This window comes from Muntiacus reevesi, chromosome 10, assembly GCF_963930625.1.
Source record: "Muntiacus reevesi chromosome 10, mMunRee1.1, whole genome shotgun sequence".
NCBI classification, from domain to species: domain Eukaryota; kingdom Metazoa; phylum Chordata; class Mammalia; order Artiodactyla; family Cervidae; genus Muntiacus; species Muntiacus reevesi.
In genome coordinates, this window is record NC_089258.1 from 40,602,911 (window position 1) to 40,619,146 (window position 16,236).

The 16,236-nt window shown below is 43.6% G+C and overlaps 1 protein-coding gene across 2 annotated transcripts in view; it reads right to left on the reverse strand.

Annotated features, from left to right (window-relative positions):
* C5 (complement C5) overlaps window positions 1–16,236 on the reverse strand; it is an 85,806-nt gene that overhangs the window by 20,007 nt on the left and 49,563 nt on the right. For both annotated transcript variants that reach the window (XM_065947138.1, XM_065947137.1), the window contains exons 23-29: window positions 13,264–13,353; window positions 12,050–12,262; window positions 11,509–11,584; window positions 7,941–8,100; window positions 6,149–6,244; window positions 3,646–3,817; window positions 316–521 (exon numbers count right to left, since the gene is read on the reverse strand). In XM_065947138.1, the coding sequence (XP_065803210.1) occupies window positions 316–521; window positions 3,646–3,817; window positions 6,149–6,244; window positions 7,941–8,100; window positions 11,509–11,584; window positions 12,050–12,262; window positions 13,264–13,353 (1,013 nt within the window). The remainder of the gene's footprint in view (window positions 1–315; window positions 522–3,645; window positions 3,818–6,148; window positions 6,245–7,940; window positions 8,101–11,508; window positions 11,585–12,049; window positions 12,263–13,263; window positions 13,354–16,236) is intronic.

The following is a 16,236-nucleotide window of genomic DNA, read 5'->3' on the forward strand; positions in this document are numbered from 1 at the left end:
TGATAACTCTCCTAGCCCTTCATGGTAGCTAACAATCATAAAGGAAGTTCTGGGCTTGGAGTTTGGAGGTGTGAGTTCTGATGTTGGCTCTGCCACTAACTCTGTGAACGAACCTCCTGGAGCTGAGTTTCACCTCTGATGAGAAGGGTGTCAGTGCAGATGTTCCTTGGGGTCCTTGATTCTAGTCATTTATTCATACCTTTAGTGTGCTCATTGGGTGACAGAACCATGGAGGCCAGAAGGAGTGTGGAAAATGTGGTGTGGGAGGCACTAGAAATATCTCCAGGAAGATAGCACGAGAGAAAGAAGCATTACCTGGGTTGAATAAAAGCCACCTCCATATCTCTGCTCTTCTGATAGCCATTTGATGACTGGATTCACGTAATTCATGTCTTTCAAGTTCAGACAGGTGAGTAAGGCGTAGGCCGTGGTTTCTACCATACGAGCTGTGCCAGCACTGGGTGCGGAGCTGTCTTTCTGCTGAAGATCATCTTTCCAAAAGCGGTAAATGGGTGGATTACCTAAACATCAACAAATCACACTGGTAAATATCATGAAAAACGTGAATTTGGCATAACAATTCTAGCAGGTTTTTAGAAGTTTCTTCTGGCAGTGGCCTTCTGGTTTTCCAAAGTTTCATATTCTTTTGGAAGAAGAATTTTCTCAAGGTGACCAATATGAACAAGATCTCTTAAGACAGGGCTGTTTTAGTCTATAATGGAAAAGAATCTAAATATGAGCAGATAGACAGACAGACAGATAGATAATAGATAGCTGAATCACTTGGCTGTACCCCTGAAACCAACACAACACTGTAAATCAACTATACTTTGATAAAAATAAAAATTTAAAAAACAAGGCTGTTTGTCTTTATTCAGGAAAGTCAGCATGGAACATCTACATGTACTACACATACTTTTGTATGGTAGAATGGAAACGGCAGGAAACTGGAATTATTAATAGTACCCAAGTTCTAATCTCTACTCGGCTGCTAACAGACCTGTAAACTTGGATGGATTCTTTTCATTCTGTGATTTTTTCAGTTTCCTGAAGTGTAGACAGTGCTTTCTTCCTTGCAGTGAAACTCAAGTGAGATACCAAATGTAAATGTTTTTATAAACGAGAAAGCACCAGATATATACATACACATACACTTATTGTTATTATTGACACTACCAAAAAAATTAGAGAACGTTTCTCCTTGATAGAAAAAAAAAACTACAGTTCGGAAATTTTGAGATCACACCCAAACCTTAACTATTCTATCTCCTCCCAATTTAAAACCCTAAAGACAGTTTCATATAGGTGGCACTTTTCATAAATTAGTTTCCAGATGATATTTGGTTTTTATTGCTCTGTGCTGTGTGTGTGCTGTGTTCAGCCACTCAGTTGTGTCCAACTCTGTGGCCTCATGGACTGTAGCCCACCAGGCTCCTCCGTCCATGGGATTTTTCAGGCAACAGTACTGGAGTGAGTTGCCATTTCCTATTCCAGGTGATCTTCCTGACCCAGGCATCAAACCCATGTATCCTGCATTGGCAGGTGAATTCTTCACCACTGAGCCACCTGGGAAGCTTTATATATCTATACCTATGGTTTATAATAGGATATTGACTATAGTTTCCAAGCTATACAGTAGGACCTTGTTGCTATCCATTCTGGATGTAACAGTTCTTCATCTGCTAACCTCAACCTCCAACTCCATCACTCCAACATCCCCCCCCTTCAAAATTCTGATGTATCTGTTTACAACCCAGAATTACCTTGCTTGCTTGACTTGAGGGACAAAATGTTTTCCCTCCCTCTTTAAAGCTTTTTTTTGGAATGAAGGCTTTGGTTTCTAAAGAGAGTTTCAGTTCAAATATTATGCGAACTAATACATTCCCTTCTAGCTCTTAAATTCTATTATTTTACGATTCATTTCTTACAATACCCAAGATATTTCTTTTGTGTTATTTGAAAAGTATTATAGAAGTGGTTTTAAAGTATATGTTGAGATTCAGTCATGTTTTAAATGATGACAGAAGTCCAATTTTGTAGATGGTGATAAACCTCATGTAGTATTTATTAAACTTGTAGGAAACTTCAGCCAGGAGAGGGCTCAGAAGTACCCAACCACACCAGTGCCGGTCAAGGCACATTGGCCAAGGACCACTACTCCTCTTTATTTCTTTACTCTTGACCCATAGGAAGAAATGTCTTTATTCTTCAAAATGAAACATGGCTTTTGGTCAGCCTGGTACAATATAAGCTAGGTCATGCACTCTTCTGCTCAGAGGCCTCCAATGACTTCCCTTCTCACTTGAAGTGGAAGTTAAGGTTCTGGGGAATCCCACTGGCCCCCAGAGGACCTTGACATGAATCAGACTCAGGCACTGCTTGCCCTGCGTAGAGGCCGACCCAAACCAGGGAGCGTGGTTGGGGTGGTGGAGCAGCAGCTGGATCTCAGCCTGCATTCGCCCGTGGTCGCACATCACACGCTGCATGCAGAAGTCCTGCAGGACTCCGGTGACGCCCCGGGTCCTGCTCGGCGCTCCCTCGCCTTCTCCTCCCGACGCCACTCCTGCCCCCACCCCCTTCTCTCCAGTCACTGGAGCTCCTTGCCTTCCCTGGAGCACCAGGCCCGCTCCTGCCTCAGGCATTTCCATAAACTGTTTCTCTATCAGGAAATACCCTTCCAGAAAACCACTGGTTTCCTTCCTCACTTCCTTCAGGTCTTGACTGAAATACCATCTTCTCAATGAGGCTTAAGCCTGACCATCCTGTTTAAAATTACAACCAATCCCCTCACTTTCTCTTCCTTCCTTGCTTTATTTTTCTTCATATCAGTCATCACTAAATAGGTTACTATATCACTGAATAGTCACTATATGCAATGTTTTAGTTATTGATCATGTTCTCTCACTAAACAGAATATAAATTTCATGAAGGCCTGAACTTTTTTCTTTTTTGTCTTTTGCTTTATTCCCAGAGCCTAGAACAAAGCCTGGTACATAGGAGGTACTCCATACACATTTGTTGAATTAAGGAATGCATAAATATGTGGTGAATGAGTGACTAAATAAATGAATAGCAGGGCTTATAACAGTGCTTATTACATTGTATTGTGAGATCTTTGTTCCTTGAGAGCAGGGATTCTGTCTCACTCTACTTTGTATGCCCCCACCCTTTTCCAGAATTAGCAGATGCTATGTGTTTATTTGGACCATAAAGAAGGCTGAATGCCAAAAAATTAAACTTTGAACTGTGGTGCTGGAGAAGACTCTTGAGAGCCCCTTGGTCAGCAAGTAGATCAAACAAGTCAATTCTAAAGGAAATCAACCCTGAATATTCATTGGAAGAATTGATTCTAAAGCTGAAGCTCCAATACTTTGGCCACTTGATATGAAGAACTGACTCCTTGGACAAGATCCTGATGCTGGGAAAGATTGAAGGCAGGAGGAAAAGGGGACGACAGAGGATGAGACGGTTGGATGGCATCACTGACTCAATGGACATGAGTTTGAGCAAACTCCAGGAGATAGTGAAGGACAGGGAAGTTTGGTGTGCTGCAGTCCATGGGGTCCAAAGAGTCAAACACAACTGAGTGACTCAACAACGTGCTTATCAGACACTTGCTGAACAAATGTCAGAAACAAGTCATACCTTTGACGAAAGCTTTCTTCTTCAGGGCAGAGACAATCGAACGAAACTGTGGGTGTGCTTTATCTCCTAGGGAAAGAGCGTAAGCAGCAATGGCCAGTGTAAAAGTGCTCTGGGTTGAGAGCGCATTTTCATGCAGAAAGATGTCAGCTTTACTTACAGCCGTGCTGATTTTCTGGAAACAAGAGCAGAAGATACCTGAGTTTCTTTGACAAGATTTGACCTATCAACTGATGGGATCTACCCCCAGGTTGCACCCTCCCAGGTTTCAGGCAAGACGAAAGGTAGAAAGGGAAATGGCTTAGAGGAAATGGATGGTGGCTCCCTGAAGCAAATCCTTCTGGGAGAAGGAGCAGAGGGTAACCTGGAAAATGAAAATAAGATTGTCCAAATCGGTTTAGGTTTTTGCTTCTGAAGCCTCCCTCCTGGGTAGATGTTTTTCCATTTAGTTTCTGCTTCCCATGTCAGACCTGGCCTCTGGGAAGAAGCATCAAGTATAGACATGGCTTTCTTCATCCTGCTCCACCCAGCAGAGTTGAGACAGAGTCACATTTTCAAAATTTTTACTAAATAAAACCATCAGCGGCAAAAAAAAAAAAAAAAAAAAAAAAAAAAAACCAGCCAAGCTGCCAAAGTGCTTTTTTGATCCCAAGGATTCCTGGAAAAATAATCTCTATGCCTCTGCTTGGCGACAACTGAAATAGTTATTTTGGATAAGTGGATGAGGAGGCTGTATGGTGCAATCCTCCTCACTCCTCGTCTGGCACCTTCTCGCCAGCTGCATCTGTCTCTCACTCACATACCAGGCACTGGCAATGTTCCTTGATGATTATTTTGTCTTGTTGAATATATATATATATATAGCTATGGCCTGCCAGGCTCCTCTGTCCTTGGGATTCTCAGGCAAGAATACTGGAGTGAGTTGCCATGCCCTCCTCCAGGGAATCTTCCCAACCCAGGGATCAAACCCACATCTCCTAAGTCTCCTGCGCTGGCAGGTGAGTTCTTTGCCACTAGTGCCACCACATACGTATATATATATGTGTGTGTGCGTGTGTTTGGCCGATTGAGAACTGAACCCATGTCTCCTGTGTCTCCTGCATTGCAAGCAGATTCTTTATCACTGAGCCACCGGGAAGCCCCACATGTGTATATATATGTGTATACACACACAGGAGATGTAAGAGATGCATTTGATCCCTGGGTCATGAAGACCCCCTGGAGGAGGGCATGGCAACCCACTCCAGTATTCTTGCCTGAAGAATCCCATGGACAGTGGAGCCTGGCAAGCCACAGGCCGTAGGGTCACAAAGAGTCAGACACGACTGAAGTGACAGCATGCATGCATGCATATATATATATTTAGGGCTTCCCTGGTGGCTTAGTGCTAAAGGATCCACCTGCTGATGCAGAGACTCAGGTTCAGTCTCTGGGTCGGGAAGATCCCCTGGAGAAGAAAATGACAACCCACTCCAGTATTCTTGCCTAGAAAATCCCATGGACAGAAGAGCCTGGCAGGCCACAGTCCATGGGGTCACAAAAGAGTCAGACACAACTTAGCGACTAAACAATAACAACACACACATATAACAATTCTCCTGAACTAAACTAAAAACTTATTTCATTTTGTGGTTCAAGTCCTACCAGTCCCCTTGGGTTTTTCCATCTTGGTCCTGTCAGCTGGCTTGAAGGACAGGTCTAATTTACTTCCCAGATCAGGATCTCATTTCTGTTAATCTTTAGAATCTTCTATGTTGACTCACTTAAGAGGATCCTCTCCTTTCTCCCCTCAGCTTCCAAGCAAATGAAACAGCACAACCCCAGGCAGAGAGCGTGGTAGGGGGTGTCCTTAGCAGTTCTGAGATAGAGAGCACTTTAGCACTCAGTATTCCATGTGGTTCCATCCTGTGGCCACCTGATGCGAAGAGCTGACTCATTGGAAAAGACCCTGATGCTGGGAGGGATTGGGGGCAGGAGGAGAAGGGGAAGGCAGAGGATGAGATGGTTGGATGGCGTCACTGACTCAATGGACATGAGTTTGAGCAAGCTCTGGAAGTTGGTGATGGATAGGGAGGCCTGGCGTGCTGCGGTCCATGGGGTCGCAAAGAGTCGGACACGACTGAGCGACAGAACTGAACTGAACGGATTCCATGTAGTAAAAGAGCAGTCCCACACGTAGTGTCAGAGTTAGCAGGGGTAAGAGTAGGATCCCGGGGACATGGGGTCATCTTCTCATCACAATCAGAAGTTATTTATTCTAATCACAGATTTACAATTCAGTATCTTGTGACAAGGGACAATTAAACTCACCTTCCTTACAGGCCCTAGTTTTCTCAGCTGTCAATGAATGGGTTGGACTAGATGCTCTTTAGTATCTATCATACTTCTGAATTCCTTAAATTCTGGAGTTCAGGTTATTTTCAAGTCCCCCATCCTACCCCCCCTCTCCATTCCCTGAATATGGTACAGAAATAGATAATGGGTGTTGGAGAAAGAAAACACTCACCTCCATGGGGCATATGTCGAAAGACTTTCTAATTCCAATCACAACAAAGGCTGTAAGATACAAAGTCTTCTCTCGGGCTTCAACAGGCAAGGTCCCCTAAAAATAAGCAATGTTTTAAAAGGAGAGTGAAATGGTGTCTTTCAAATGAAATGACCTGGCTTGACTCTCCACTTTGGCCTCCCCTCCCTCTCTCTCCCTTCATGCACTCCAGCTGGACCCCTGGCGTTTTCTCAAAGCTCTGCGTTTTACATGCTTTCACTTGCTTTTCTCTCCTCCACCTCTCCACCCTGGAGCTCCACTTCATACCCCTTCACCACATTCAAGTTCACCTTCTCCTTCAAGACCCTGTTAAAATGCCACCTCCTCTACAAAGCGCTATTCTTCCTCTGTCCTCCCGTATTTTCTCCTCTTAGGGAAGTGACGTTCCAAGGTAGTGCTTCTGAGACCTCCCAGGAAATGACCTTCTACTCTCCTCTCCAGCTTTATTTTGTGCTACTCACCGCTGAGTCCTCTAGGCTCCAGCTCTTTGAAGGAACCACCCTCTCTCCACTTCAAGATAACAGGAATGCTGCTTGCACTACTAGGAACACTCTGCCTGCCTCCCTCCTACCTAGCTCCTAGGAACCTGGTCAAATCGTGTTTTCAACTTCCCCAGTCTAAGTGAGAGCTCCTGCTTTCAAAGAAACCGTATTGACCTTTTCTTATTGTGAATCACACACTTGAAATCACTTAATGTCTGACTTTTCTGCTAGATGGTAACAACCACCATGGCCTCAGTGACCATACCTGTTTTGTTCACTATTATATCCCTACCAGGTAGCACTTTGTGCACATTCTGCACATATTTATTGACTAAATAAATGAACACATAAACTTAAATCTTGCTTAGAGTTGTTAGTATTTGTACCCTGCTCTCCCTGCCAGTGTGTGAGCTCCTTTGCGGCAAGGATACTCTGATCCATTCTTCCCACTCTTCCTCCCTCATGGTCCCCCAAAGAGGCCCTTGCATGTTTTGGGTGCTCAGTGAATGGTTGTTGAATGGATATGAACAGCTGGATAGATGGGTAGGATTAAAAAAAATTGTTGTAGTATCTTACTTTTCAAATAGCACCTAGATGATGTCAGTTGCCCTATTTCTTGTGGGAGTCCTAATCGGTCCTAATTATGGGACCCCAGTCAGCCAGGAAGGCCGCTCGTGACATGAAAGCGATTGGATAGGGGCAGGCAAAATAAATAAATAAATGAAAGCTGTTGGGTCCTAAAAAATACATTCTAGAAGTGGAAGATGCTGTAGCAGTATTTTGGAGAGATTTTGCAATTTAAACATGTAAGTGGATTCCAATATCAAACAATACTTTGTTATACTTCTTGATAAATTAACTCTAATCTTCTTTCTAACAGAGTGTACGTAGGATCCCTTCCATCTTTCACAACAACATCTTGCAGCCTTGACCGATGAGAAGGCCTTGAGGTTCAAGTGCAGATTTCGTACCAAGTGTTTGTAGACAAAAGAGCCCATTTTGCCCCTTCTGGGAGCTCTAGCACTTGCGCTCTGTGATCCCCTAACACCTGTTACACCAGATGTCTAAGATCTTACTCATCTGACCTATCTTGAATTATCTGAATAACAGGATGAGAAGACCTTTCAAATTCTTTGCCTGTACACAAGAGAAGTTTCTTGCAGGATTGCATATATTTCCCCCTCTTTTTTCCATTCTTCTAAAAATGAACAAGAACACAACTCAGACTTTTAAATCAAACTGTTGTTCATCTGTGCATTTGGTTTCCTTACCTGTAACTTCACGGGTTGATAGTCAGAATTTTCCTTGAAAGATCCATTTTCTAGTTGGCATTGCTCTAGCAGCCACAATAAAGAATTACAAATTGAATTTTGGTTCTGATCTACATATTTACTTATTTGTCCAAGTACTCTTAGAGCAAAAGCTGTTAACCTTTGGGACGAAAGTCAAATAAATAAACATTTAGACACTGAAGCCCTTTTGGCTTTCAACCTGCAGTGTTTTAGTTCATACAGTGTTTATTCTTGAAAAGAAAACATTTTAAAACATGCAATTCCGAAGTAAGATGTTACTATTTCAAAACATCAGGGAAGATATCAGGAAGATCTCCAAAAACAACCAAATTTAAGCAACATTTCTTCTGTGACTGCAGCATTGTTAGCCTGCATACAAGCTGAACATTGATGCCTGATGATACAAAAATAATTCTCTAAAGTTGGAGACAATAGCGTTGAAACAAACAGTTTAGTGTTAAAGCACTGACTCGCAAACATGAGATATTGAGAAGCAAAATTATAAAATTCTAGATTGTAAAATTTGTACAAATTATCTGATCTAAATCCCCATCTGAGGTCTGAATTCTCTTCCCTAGTACCCGTGGGGGTGTTTATCTCACTTCCCCTTGAGTCACGCCATTATTGGAGAACTCGCCACCTCTCAAGGAAGCTTTATTTATCATGATTACTTAGTCAAAAAACAAGTTCAGGAGACTTCTCTGGTGGTCCAGTGGTTAAGAATCCACCTGCCGTTGCAGGGGACTCAAGTTTGACTCCTGGCCCCGGAAGGTCCCACATTCCTCGGGGCTGCTGAGCCTTGAGCCACAGTGACTGAGTCACGTGCCCGAGGGCCCGAGCTCTGCAGCAGGAGAGGCGCCGCCAGTGGGAAAGCCTGCACCTCCACTGGAGAGCTGGTCTTGCTCCCCGCGGCTCGACAGAGCCGGCTCGCAGACACAATGACTGGGCGCAGCCAAAAATAAACCAACAAGCTCAGTCTCTACTCATGTCCCGCAAAGACTGTCCAAGGGGATCTGCCCCATGACCCCAAGCGCCTCTTACGCCTCCTCTCCTCCTCTCTGATCCCTTCACTCAGCAGCGCCGGGGCCAGAAACCCTCGAGACTCAGACGGCTTGACTCTCTCCCGTACTGTAAAATTCTGCTTTCCTTCTTCTTTTTAAAGTGAATATTATTCTCTTTAATTTTTTTAATCTTCCCTGTATTTCTAAAAAAATTCTGGGGGGTATTCAGGTGCTGGCCGTTTTCACATATATATATGTATATGTCTTTCTAGGAACTCACGGAGTTGGTTGGGCCTAGGGTGGTTGTGTCCAAGTGTTTGTGTGTTTCTGACTGAACACCAAGCACTCAGTCTTGCCCCAAATCTTGAGAGGCTCTAGGGGTTTCCTGAGAGCCTGCTGCATCTGCTTGTGGGATTTCTGTTCTCCAGGCACTCCCGTCTCCGGCTCCTGACGCGCTGGTCTCCAGTCTGCATCAACCCCCACTCCCTGCCTCCTGGGTGCTCTCCTCTGGTCGCCACACTCCGAATCCGAAATGTGTCGCTCGCACAGGGTCAGACCCACCTCTAACGTACAATCTGTGAAACTTTGTGACTGATTGGCTCCACAGCCAGAAGGAGAGGGAGGAGTCACACTTGGTCAGCGGGGGACAAAGCCCAGAGTATCACTGTGCACCGATGAAGAGAACGGGGGAACAGAAGAATGGATCTGGCAGGGAGTGTGTCTGAAGGGCTTTTGGCTTCTAGGCCCCCTGGAAATGTGGGTCTGGAGCTCACGAAAGAAGCCAGGCCTTGAGACGTTGGTGAGAACATCGTCTGCATAGGAGCTATGAACATCATGGGCAAATGTGAGATTGCACAAGTCTAGAAAATGAGGGTCAAGAATGAAACCCTGGGAACTTTCAATAGTTAAAGGCCGTAATCTAACAGACAGTCATTCTAGATTGTAAACCCGTTAAAGTGTTTCATATAGGAGCAACTACAAAGCACCTGTTGCGTGTTTTTAGTAAATATTTTGTCATAGCACGGCAGTATTTTCTGAAAATAGATCTTGGACTGCAAGGTTATCAAACCAGTCAATCCTAAAGGATATCAACCCTGAATATTCACTGGAAGAACTGATCCTGAAGCTGAAACTCCAATATTTTGGCCACCTGATGTTGAAGATCCAACTGACTGGAAAAGACCCTGTTGCTGGGAAAGACTGAAGACAAAACGAGAAGGGGGCCACAGAGGATGAGGTAATTAGATAGCGTCGCCAACTCGGTGGACATGAATTTCAGCAAATTCTAGGAGATAGTGAAGGGCAGAGAAGCCTGGAGTGCTGCAGTTCATAGGGTCTCAAAGAGTTGGACACGACTTAGCGATTGAACAGCAACAACAAAAACAATACAGATTTATTAACTGAGACCGTCTTTCCCTCAAATCATCAGGATTTTGGAAGGTATCATGCCTCACTGAATAAGTACTTACTCAGCACCTACAATACCAGGCACTAGGAATACTTGAAACTGCCCGTGTGGAGCTTACATTCTAGCGACCAGACAGACAATAACTGAGATAAGGAGACTGTCAGGGATAAATTTTTAGGAGAATAGGAAAAAGTAAAGCTGTGGAGAAGGAATGAGGTACTGGAATGGGGTGTAACTTTAGATAGAATGATTACTAGAGCCCTCACTGAGAAGGTGACTTTTGGTAAAGGCTTGAGGGAGAGGAGGGAGCCCGCCTTGCTGACACCTGGGGGAGAGTGTTCCCCAGAAGAGAGGGGACAGTGGACAGTCGGTGCAAAGGCTCTCAGGTGGAAGCATGGTCAGCATGTTCAAGGAGCAGCAGGAAGGCCAGTGGGGCTCGGGTGGAGTGAGAGAGTAGCGGGGGACGTGGTCAGAGAGGTGAGGTGCCGCTACATCATGTCGGGTCTTGCAGATGACAGTAAGAAGTCTGGTTTTTACCCCGGGTAAGATGGGATGCTTGTGAACCATTTTGAGTGATGTGACCAAACTCATGGTCTAACAGGTTCACTCTGTCTGCTGTGCTGAGTACAGGCGAAGGGGACACAGGGTTGGGGCTGAAAGGCCAGGGGGGCTGGGGTCATATTCCACGTCAGGGGTGAGAATCCACGCCACCCGGGTGGCATGTTGGTGTTGGTGAGGAGTCGTCAAGTTCAGGGCTTCCCTGGTGGCTCTGGGGTAAAGAATCCACCGGCCAGTGCAGGAGACACGGGTTCAGTCCCTGATTCAGAAAGATCCCCTGGAGAAGGACATGGCAACCCGCTCCAGTGTTCTTGCCTGGGAAGTCCCATGGACAGAGGGGCCTGGCGGGCTGCAGTCCATGGGGTCACAAAGAGTCTGACGGGAACTAGTGACTAAACAACACAACAGCAGTCAGGATATATTTTGAAGGTGCAGCCAAAGTATTTGCTAGATCAGATGAGGCTTGCAAGTGAAAGGTGACTAGGCTTTTCAGCCTGAGCCGCTGGACGGAGCGTCCATTAAAGTTGTTATTCTTTAGTTCACTACTATGTGAAAATACAAGTCAAAACCTTCTACTTACCAAGTACTAGCACTTCCACCCTTCCACATGCTGTAAGAATAGTCAGCATTTCTGAAGGACATGATGCTCACCATCCCTAAGAGGCATCAGGAAAAGAACACAGTACTTCAGTGACCCCCATCTCTACTCAGTGCATTATTAGCCCCTGGGAAAGGTAAACTTCCTTTGGTGTTGGACAGCAAACATGTGCTCTGGGGCCAACACTGAACTTCTCGGAGGAAGTATAAGAGTCGCTTGAACTGGGAATTATCGAGTAGAACATTCTGCGCTCATTCAAGAGGGAAGGAAGTGCTCTGCAGAGTTTGGAAGGCAGGTGTCTTGTCTCTCACCCAGGCGTTTCAGCAAGTTAAGCCAAAACGCTCCAGCAAACAGTATTTATTTGTGTAATAGAGTCCACCTCGTGACTTTTTTTTTTTGGCTGAAATGTTTTTACAACTAAGGTTTTGTGTAATTCATAACTTAAATATTAGTTTAATCAAACTTTTAGCTTAAAAAAACACACGATTTTAATGTACAATATGTGAAACAGATTTTCTTTTACCTTCTTTTAATTTTGTTTTCAGGTTCTGTTTTTGAGTTAATGAGTTCGTAGAAAAGATGTTCCAATTATTTCCTGCTTCCAGGTAGTGATAAACATAGAATACTGGGGCGACGCTCATCAGTTCTGCCTCTGCATTCCCTTTGGGGAGGTGGGTAAGAATATCAATGCCTTCCTGACTCAGAACTGCAGACATGATCTCGCCTATAAGCAGGCCTGAAACAAACAAACAAGCATACAAACAAAAAAATCAAAGTAAATACACTCAGTTTTTATCAACTTCTGAGTAACAGTATATTTTCAATGGAGATAAGAGCAACCATCCTTATTCTTTACTTTTTAATCTAAGCAGTTGAATTTCTTCTCAGAACTGGGGAGAGGAAAAAAAATCTGATTAGGAAGTTGTATTTAAAGAAACACCAGGCATAAACAAACCACCGTAACATGGAAGTAAGATGTTGTAATACAGTGTGTGGATTATAGCATACTGGAAAAGGCAAATTAGTTGCCGTTCACTGTGATAGCTTTAGGTATTGTAAGCCCTATGAATCAACCACTTCTCCAATGCAAAGCCAAGAGTCTGAACTGTGAACACTGTGAGTGCTATGAGGGCTGTCTACATCTCATCGTGAGACCTGGGAAAACCACTCTCTTACACATCCAACAGCAGAGAGGGGCATGCTTAGGAAGGTCATTTCCAGCACTAACATCCTGTGACTCCACGCTTTTATCTGAGATAAAATGTAGTCAGGACATTCTATTATTGTGATGATAAGTCCTTGAATTTTTAAAGGCTGGAGGCCAGGGATAAAGCCCACTAAAGACACCAGTTCTACAAATGGCCCCAGAGCTGCTTTCCTGGGGCCATTTGCAGGGCATGCAACTGTTTCTGGACTGAGTCTGCCCACTTGGATCATAGAAAGTCCTTTAAATCCGGACGCAGCTGCACTCTCATGTTAGAGAAGGCTTTGGGCCAGTGACAGCCCCCACCCTACACCATGGGAGCATGACTCTCCATGAAATCAAGCCCCTGAAGAAGAGGGCTGAAAGTGTGCCTGGGAAGTGGAGGGGAGAGCAGGAATAGGGCACTCCCGGAGTCCCCCATTGCCTACACAACTGAGGTGAGAAGAGGAGAAATGGGGAAATCATGAGAATACTTGACTTTTGTTTGAAACACACAGTGAAATAAGAAATAAAAATGGCACTGGTTAATTTACCTTTTATACTCACAGTTCTTTTAACTTTTGTTTTGGGGACCATATTTAATGGTATCCTGTATGGGAACTCCTTTCGCCTACTAATGGTGCCTGGAAAGAAAAAGACTGTTTTATAATCACAGTTTTAAAATTTTAAAGGGAAGTTCAAAATAATCAAAGATTTTTATCAAACTCTAGGCTTACATAATCTCATTAAGTAAAGCATTAAAGTTGACTTCAAACTTCCTGGTCATTACAGGATAGGAAATAAATAGGTTATGTAAATCTTATTCACCAGTAAGAGGGAGCATGCCATTTTGTCCAAAGAGAGAAAATTGTTCTCAGAACTGATATCTAAAAATAACTTAACATATAATCCTTAGTCAAGGAAATGTGAAGATTAACTCCATTGGGAAGCATGCCCTGAAATCCTCTCCACCTTTTCCTCTCCATCTAACTTAGACACTTTTTCTCTCTGCACAATTTTCTTTTTTAGTCGCTTCTGTTGTGTCTGACCCTTTGCGACCCTATGGACCGTAGCCCTCCAGGCTCCTCTGTCCGTGGGATTTCCCAGGCAATACCTATGGCTGATTCATGTTGAGGTTTGACAGAAAACAACGAAATTCTGTAAAGCAATTATCCTTCAAAAAAATAATAAATTAAAAAAAAAGAAAGAATATTGGAGTGGGTAGCCATTCCTTTCTCCAGGGGATCTTCCCAAACCAGGGAGCAAATCCCAGTCTCCTGGGATTTGCAGGTAGATTCTCTACTGTCTGAGCCACCAAGGAAGCCCCCAAGTTTAAGCATGCCTATATCAGAGCATTTTCTACTGCAATCATTGGCTTATCTGATAAAAATGATGGTATTTATCATTCTACTGACAGAATACCAAGCACACCACTCAGCTCTTTGTATACATTATCATAACGGATCCTCACAACAACCCTGTGTACTGGGCCTATTATTATTTTAATTTTGTAGATGAGAAAATGAGGCTTAGAAAGCAAATTGCTCAAGGTCACAGAGCTAGTACAGATGAAGCTGCATCTGAACTCAGGAGGTTTTACTGCAGAGTCCATAGTAGTCGCTGCAAAGAGGCTTCACCTCCCATTGTCCTGCTAAGAGAGCTCTTTGAGGGCAGGAAACATCTTGAATGCTATAGTCTCAAGCACTTAGTCCCTGGCACATGGCAGATGCTAAAAAAAAATTAAGTGACATTTTACAATTTAATAATCAAACTACCTGGCAAAGGAGACAAGAACAGGAATGTTCTTCGGGTAAGTTTCAACCTTTGATAAATGCCAAGGATACAATGTGAAAGTAAAACCGAGTGAAGGCGTCTGAGAGTGTTTCATCCTGGTTGAAGGAGCTCGGGGTTCAGAAAGAGCTTACTCCAGAATGCGATGGTGGGCAAGACAGAACATTTCTATGCCTTGGATTGCTCATCAGTTAAGCAGAAATGATAGCATTTTCCTCAAAGGGCTTTTGTGAAGATGAAAATAATGAGAACAAAGAGCCTGGCGAAGAGTGTGTGCGCCTCTTACAGTACTTACGACAGTGGGCTGTGTGAGATTATCTGAATTTGATTCTCCAGCATTTTTTCCCATTGATCTCTGCCCTTGACTATTTCAATTCTCATTAGCAACTCTTCTACCAAATGGAAAAGGTACAGAAGAGAAAGCTAAATATAAGGGAAGTCAATTTTACCCCTGTCAGAGATCATAAAAAAGACCTATCAAGGCATCACATATAAAGGCAGATTCCAGAGAGATTAAAGCATGTAAAAGTTAAACCTGTAAAACCAAGGGGACAAAATATACAACAATGTTTTTGTGAACTAAGATATATAATTGTAAAGTGAAACTATAATGAATCTGACTATATCAGAATAAAGGATTCCTGTTCAAAACCCGCTAAAGTTCATTACTGCTCAAAGAAGTACACTGGAGACAAAAACCAACAAGAAATAGACAGGAAAACCCAAGTGGAAAATAGAGAAAATGCAAAAGATAGGAACAGGCAATTCACAGAAGGGAAGCCCAAACAGCCAGCAAGCATTTGAATAGCTGTTTAGATATCATCGTATTCAGAAGAATTATAGATAAAACAGTAATGAGATACCTCTTTATACCCCTCAAAAATGGCACATGTTAGAGGTGAGTAATACCAAATATTGATGAGGATGTGGAATGAGAGAATCCTCATGCAGTGCTAGCGGAGGTGTGACTAGTAGAGCCATTCTGAGGAGCTGTGTGACAGAAGGATATTCAATATGCATATGCCCTTTGACCCAGCAGTTCAGCTCTGAGAAACAGACCAGATAAATGCTCACGCAGATCTGTGAAGGGAGGTGAAAAAGGATGTTCACTGCCTCACTGCTGAACCCAGCAGAATCCTGCAGGCCCCACCCTACCCACTCCACCCCCCCGCCCCCAACTAAGTACAAAAAAGCAGTTGATGATTAAGACAATGGTCACAAAAAAAAAAAAAAAAAGACAATGGTCACAGACGGAGTGTCTGAGGCATGTTCCTGAACTGTTTTACAGATACTGTAACTAGGACCAGAGGGAAAAAACTGTGTGATGACCGATTGTAGCCCTGACCTAAGCTGCTCCATCTTGAGCAGTCTTGCATGCCTGGCTAGCACAATTCCAAGAACTGGCTTCAAGAGAATGGGATTAACATTATTGCTCATAATAAACTGTATCTTGTGGGCATCAAAATAACTGTAGCTTGCTCTGCCCATATACATAAGCAGGCAACTAAGATTGTCATCAAAGGTGCTACAGACTCGTGTTGACATATTTCATTCTGAGAATATGGTGCTCTGTGTCTGCATGGTGAAATTACAGAACTTGAAACTTCACCCCTGATCCCATAGAAATGGAATGATATTTGACAATAGGGAATTGACAACAGTTTATAAAGAAAGCTGAGTGCCAAAGAATTGATGCTTTTGAACTGTGGTGTTGGAGAAGACTCTTGAGAGTCCCT